At 35.7% G+C, this 7,374-nt stretch overlaps 1 protein-coding gene across 1 annotated transcript in view; it reads left to right on the plus strand.

The window, feature by feature from the left end:
• LOC125503776 (MATH and LRR domain-containing protein PFE0570w-like) overlaps nucleotides 1–7,374 on the plus strand; it is a gene marked incomplete in the record, with an annotated part of 15,644 nt that overhangs the window by 6,456 nt on the left and 1,814 nt on the right. The window contains 1 exon segment of the mRNA XM_048664597.1: nucleotides 36–7,374. Coding sequence (XP_048520554.1) covers nucleotides 36–7,374 — 7,339 coding nt within the window.

The following is a 7,374-nucleotide window of genomic DNA, read 5'->3' on the forward strand; positions in this document are numbered from 1 at the left end:
CTCTGAAGAAGAATCCAATAAAGACCAGAGTAAAAACAAAGATCTGATAGACGACAAGGCAACTTCCAATCATCAAGCCAACGAACGAGAAAAGGAACACACTCGAACTACTGAAACAAGAGCAAGTGAAGATTATGAAGAACAATTAATTAAAGACAGTGACAAACAGGAAATTAGCGAAAAGCAACCAGTGGAAACAGAAGAAAAATTCAATAAGAACAACAGTACGTCCCAAAATCTGATAGACGACAATTCTTCAAAGCACCAACCCAACGAACGAGGAAAGAACGAAATTGAAACTACTGAAACGAAACGCAGTGAAACTGATGATGAAACAGTAATTAAAGACAGTGACGAAAAGGAACATAGCGAAAAACACTCAGTGGAAACTGAAGAAAAACCGAATAAAGACAACCGTGCGCTCAAATATCTAATAGAACCCAATGCAAATTCTAATTATCAAACCAACGAACGGCAAAATGAAAGCATGAAACCTACTGAAACTAAACCCAGTGAACATAATAAAGAAACATTAATTAAAGACAAGGACAAAAACGCCGAGCAAATTTCAGAGGACTCTGAAGGAAAATCCAATAAAAACCAGAGTAAAAACAAAGACCTGATAGACGACAAGGCAACTTCCAATCATCAAGCCAACGAACGAGAAAAGGAACACATTCAAACTACTGAAACAAGAGCAAGTGAAGATTATGAAGAACAATTAATTAACGACAGTGACAAAAAGGAAATTAGCGAAAAGCAACCAGTGGAAACTGAAGAAAAATTAAATAAGAACAACAGTACGTCCGAAAATCTGATAGAAGACAATTCTTCAAATCACCAACCCAACGAACGAGGAAAGAAGGAAATTGAAAGTACTGAAACGAATCGCAGTGAAACTGATGAGAAAACAGTAATTAAAGACAGTGAGAAAAAGGAACATAGCGAAAAACACTCAGTGGAAACTGAAGAAAAACCCAATAAAGAAAACAGTGCGCTCAAATATCTAATAGAACCCAATGCAACTTCTAATTATCAAACCAACGAACGGCAAAATGAAAGCACTAAACCTACTGAAACTAAACCCAGTGAAGATAATAAAGAAACATTAATTAAAGACAAGGACAAAAAAGAAAACGCCGAGCAAATTTCAGAGGACTCTGAAGGAGAATCCAATAAAGACCAGAGTAAAAACAAAGACCTGATAGACGACAAAGCAACTTCCAATCATCAAACCCACGAACGAGAAAAGAAACACATTCAAACTACTGAAACAAGAGCAAGTGAACATTATGAAGAACAATTATATAAAGACAGTGACAAACAGGAAATTAGCGAAAAGCAACCAGTGGAAACAGAAGAAAAATTTAATAAGAACAACAGTACGTCCAAAAATCTGATAGAAGACAATTCTTCAAATCACCAACCCAACGAACGAGGAAAGGACGAAATTGAAACTACTGAAACGAAACGCAGTGAAACTCATGAGGAAACAGTAATTAAAGAGAGTGACGAAAAGGAAAATAGCGAAAAACACTCAGTGGAAGCTGAAGAAAACCCCAATAAAGAAAACAGTGCGCTCAAATATCTAATAGAACCCAATGCAACTTCTAATTATCAAACCAACGAACTGCAAAATGAAAGCATGAAACCTACTGAAACTAAATCCAGTGAAGATAATAAAGAAACATTAATTAAAGACAAGGACAAAAAAGAAAACGCCGAGCAAATTTCAGAGGGCTCTGAAGGAAAATCCAATAAAAACAAGAATAAAAACAAAGACCTGATAGACGACAAGGCAACTTCCAATCATCAAGCCAACGAACGAGAAAAGGAATACATTCAAACTACTAAATTAATTAAAGACAGTGACAAAAAAGAGCATAGCGAAAAGCACTCAGAGAAAATTGAAGAACAACCCAATAAAGACAACAGTACGCTCAAAGATCTGATAGAAGACAATTCAACTTCTAAAAATCAAACCAACGAAGAAGAACAGGAAGACATTAAAACTTTTGAAACAAAGCCCAGTGAAGATGATGAAGAAACATTAATGAAAGACAGTGACAAAAAAGAAAATCCCGTAAAACAGCAGTGTAGTGTACATTCTGATGCGGTTTTATTAATGGACGTATCCCTCAGAATAGATGTAGTAATGATTCTGTTGACTCGCCAGTTTGAAGATACTAATTTTTTGAAAGTACACGCACTTCCGCATGACACAATCAATCTATGGAAGAAACTTTTTAACCAATTAATCAAAATTATAATTTCAAACAAAGAGAAAACAAAAAATTCGGAAAAAGCCCGTAACGCTGTACACCCTCAGGTAAAAATTGTAAACACTCCACCAACCAAACAGTCGCTATACGACAAATTAAAAGAACTAGAGAAATTCCTTGCTGCACTATTCTACAAAAGACAAAAATTAATACCGTTGGGAAATTTAAGAAAGCGAACTGCATTATGTAACAAAATCTTAGGCGACCTTCTTCCATGTGTCGTACTTAAATCCTCAATTGGTAGGGACAACGAACGGAAAGAGGAAAAAAGATATGACAATAAAAAAAGGCCACCCAGAAAAGCTGAACAAGAATCCAGTAAGGACAGAACGTTTAAAAATCTGTTAGAAGACAGCGCAACGTCCAATCTTCAAACCAGCAAACAGAAACAGCAAAATGCTAAATCTTCTGAAGCGAAACCCAGTGAAGATAATGAAGAAACAGTGAATAACGACAACAGCAAAACAGAAAATACCGAAAAACAAACAGCGGAAACTGAAAAAGACTCCAATAAAAACAAGAATACGTACAAAGATCTGCTAGAAGACATTTCAGCTTCCAAGTATCAAACCAACGAACGGGAAAGGGAAGGCATTCAAACAAACAAACAAACAAAACCGAGTGAAGGTGATGAAGAAAAATTGATTAAAGACAGTGACAAAAAGGAAATTAGCGAAAAACAACCAGTGGAAACAGAAGAAAATGTCAATAAGGACAACAGTACGTCCAAAAATTTGATAGAAGACAATTCAACTTCGAATCACCAACCCAACGAACGAGGAAAGGACGAAATTAAAACTACTGAAACGAAACGCAATGAAAATGATGAGGAAACAGTAATTAAAAATAGTGACAAAAAGGAAATTAGCGAAAAACAACCAGTGGAAACAGACGAAAATGTCAATAAGGACAACAGTACGGCCAAAAACCTGATAGAAGACAGTTCAACTTCGACTCATCAAACCAACGAGCGAGGAAAGAAAGAAATTGAAACTACTGAAACGAAACGCAGTGAAGATGCTGAGAAAACAGTAACTAAAGACAGCGACAAAAAGGAAAATATCGAAAAACAACCAGTGGAAACTGAAGAAAAACCCAATCAGGACAACAGTATGTTCAAAAATCTGATAGAAGGCTGCGCAACTTCCAATCTTCCAACCAACAAACAAGGGAATGAAGACACTAAATCATCTGAAACGAAACCCGGTGAAAATAACGAGAAAACAGCAATTAAAGACAAGAACAAAAAAGAAAATACTGAAAAACTATTAGCGGAAGACAACAGAACGTTAAAAAACCTGATAGAATGCAATGATCAAACCAATGAACGAGAAAAAGAAGACATTAAAAGCACTGAGACAAAAGCCAGTGAGGCTAATAAAAAAACATTAATTAAAAACAGTAACAAAATGAAAAACAGCGAAAAACAATCAGTGGAAACAGGAGAAAAACCTAATAGGGACAAAAGTACGTTGAAAAATCTGATAGAAGACAATTCAACTTTGACTCATCAAACCAACGAACGAGGAAAGGAAGAAATTAAAACTACTGAAACGAACCTCAGTGAATATAATGAGAAAACAGTAATTAAAGACAGCGGCAAAAAAGAAAATAACGAAAAACAATCAGTGCAAACTGAAAAAGAATCCAATGAAAAGAAGAATACGTACAAAGTTGTTATAGAAGACAATTCAACTTCCAATCATCAAACCAATGATCGAGAAAAGGAAGACATTAAAACTGCTGAAACAAAACCCGGTGAAGATAATGCAAAAACATTAATTAAAGACAGAAGCAAAAATTTAAAGAGTGAAAAACAATCAGATCTGATAGAAGAGAATGCAACATCCGATCATCAAACCAACGAACGAGAAAAAGAAGACATTAAAACTTTTGAAACGAAACTCAGTGAGGCTAATAAAAAAACATTAAAGAAAGACGAGGACAAGAAAGGAAATTCCGAAAAACTATTAGCGGAAGCCGAAGAAGAATCCCGTAAAAACAAGAGTACGTCCAAACACCTGATAGAAGACAGCGCAACTTCCAATAATCAACTAAACAAATCAGAAAACATTAAAACTACTGAAACAAAAGCCAGTAAGGCTAATGGAAAAATCTTTATTAAAAACAGTGACCAAACGGAAAAGAGCGGAAAACAAAGTGCGAAAACTGAAGAAAAATCCAATACAGACAGCAGTTTGTCCAGCTCCCGAAGAGACGACAACGCAACTTCCAATAGAGTTAGCAAAAATTGCGAAATGAATAATGATAGAAAAGCAAGTGTCTTAGATGTAAAACGTGCTGATGCACCACAACAATCGAATAATCAGCCTTTTCGTAAGCAAACAAACGTTTCTTCCTTGACTGAATCAGTTGCTGTTTCTTCTTTACACAATGAGAATACCGCTTCTACTAGTGCACTAAGCAAATATAATTCAACTGCATTAAACCGATTGGATATTGCTTGCATTAACAATGAAAATAAATTAGCTGAAAAGGATATAAGTAAAAAACATGTTATTTCTAAAGATGAGACTTCTCTATTTCTTAATCTGACCTGCAAGCTCCAAATCATAACGAATCAAATATCCAAAAAACTTGAAAAAGTTGCTATTTTGGACGCATATACACCTACGGGCAAAAAAAACACACTCTTGGCAAAACTTATAAGACAAGCAACCATAATCCTAGAGTCCAACGAACAAACAATGCTAAGTCTCACTTCAACCCTTGATCGTCAAATGCGTACAGCAGAGAACGATTTAAAAGTCTTTATAGAAATGATAGCAAATGGTAGGGCAAAAAATACGTCCGATGCAAACATATGTTCCAATGCATCTCGAAGCGATTCTGGCAAAACCCAAAAGGCACAAACCGCACAAGGTCCATTCGATAAACTGGAAGAACTACAGCAATTGTTTGCCACGCTATTCACCAAGAAAAACAAATTAAAACCATTGGAAAGGAGAGAGAGAATTATAATAACTGGGAATATATTAGACTATTTTATTCCATGCTTGGTAAGTATGTTGTTAAATCAATATCAAACGAAGGACAATAAACGGGACAATCATCAATCCAACGCACGAGAAGGGCAAGACATTACAACTGCTGGAACTAAACCCAATGAAGATGATGCGGATACATTAATTGAAGACAGCAAAGGCAACAGCGCGTCCAAAGATCTGATAGAAGACAATGCAACTTCCAACATAATGAGCAAAAAAGATACAATTAATAATGATGAAAAAGCAAGCACCTTAAATGCAGAACGTGCCCAACCACAATCTTTCTTGGGTGAATCTATTTCTGTTTCGTGCCTGAAAGATGCCAATAGCGTTTCAACTAGTTTGGAAAACAACGAAGCCCAAGCACAAGGTACAGATTCACAAGAAAATCAAACAAAAAAGCTCAAAATAAGAAACGTAACACTTTGTCATGAAGATTTAGATGAAGATCCAGACTCACAAATGTTAAGAATTTTTGAAAATGAGACCATACCAACTGAACTTGAAAGTGTAGAAGAAGAATCTGAGATTGATCAGTTGCGTAATAACTCGAGTGACGATAATTCAGACGATCAAGACGAGCCTCTTTTTAAACTATCCGAAACGCTGCCAGAATTGTATGGCACGGAAATATCAACAAGTCAGGAAGTCTTTGATGACAATATCGATAAAGAAATCACTGATACCAAGAACAAAGACACAGAGAAACAATTAGGCGAAAATAAAGCACATTCCGATATATATCAATCGATTTTGCAAATAGTGAACAGTCACGAGGTTGAGATTGTAACTTCCGAACAAGGGGTTCAAAACACCCACTTTAACAATGATGATGAATTACTTAACTTGACAAAACAGCCAAACGATGAAAATGTAATTCCCATGCTACTTTCATTTGAGGACATATCGAAAGCTCTAAAAAATTCACAAAGGAAACGAGCTAAAATTGCTTATTTATTGGACAACCTATGTGAAGCTTTGAAACGCCCCTCCAATGCAGAAGAAACCATGAGCCAAGCAATATCAATTTTTACAGAATCTAATTCTGCAACTGAACCCTTACCCACCACCGAACTTGAGTCAAGTCAGTTGCTTCAGCCCCAAGCAAGCGAAGATATCCAACCAAAAGAACCAAAAGATGATATTGCTATGCAGCTCATCTCTAATCAGACTCTTCACAGCCAAATAGAAGCAGATCTAGACAACATGACATTTACTCCTGAAGCATCAGCCATAACGTTCAGGCAAAAATATGAATATGACCCGGACAATCAAATAGAAAAAACTGAAGCAACTGAAAGCATAAGTGACGATACTTTGGTGGAAAACGATCAGGAAGAAATCCTTGAACAAGAAACTAAAATATTATGTGATGAAATGATATGTGAGTCTTTAGCGAAACTATTGGAAATTTTATTCATGAATATTGAAAGAAACCAGAATACAATCAGTCTAATCAGACTACTTGCTAGCAAGATGATACGTGTTCAAGAAACAATCAGTCAATGCATAAGCAGCGACGAGATGCTAATGTCAGTTATTATAAGAAAAAAAATGAGGACGTCAAGGATATCATATAAGAGTAAAATTGAGTATATTAAGGATATCATACAAGTTCCCAATATCAAACACCTCATTGGAAAAGAAAAAGAGGAAAGTCTATCAGTAGAACTTGAAAACAGATCCTGCCAATCCAGCGGCTTCTTGGCAATACTGGAAAATGTTGTTTGCAAAATTGTAGATGTACAGAAGTCTGATAAAGCAATAGAAAATATAAAAACCCGAATTAAACTAAATAAAACCATTATTAACTTTCTTATCTCGACTTATTCGCAACTTCTTGGACAAGACATTCCAAAGCCAGAAAAATGCCTAAATTATGAAACGTCTTCCACTGAACTCATTAAACGTGAGTCTGCTGACTGTTTGGGAAAAAATGACCTTAAAGTGACTGAAGAGACGCCTTCAAATCAGCAACTTGATGAAACGACCGAAAAAATCCATCAACAAAAACCAGAAACTGTCGGTGAAAGTAATGAGGAAGTCGAAAGAATCAAGCTTCCACAATGTATTGAAAGTTCAAT

The sequence above is a fragment of the Dendroctonus ponderosae genome, unplaced genomic scaffold (genome assembly GCF_020466585.1).
Source record: "Dendroctonus ponderosae isolate FM_Combo_2020 unplaced genomic scaffold, Dpon_F_20191213v2 Dpon_F_20191213_3, whole genome shotgun sequence".
Taxonomy (NCBI): Eukaryota; Metazoa; Arthropoda; class Insecta; order Coleoptera; family Curculionidae; genus Dendroctonus; species Dendroctonus ponderosae.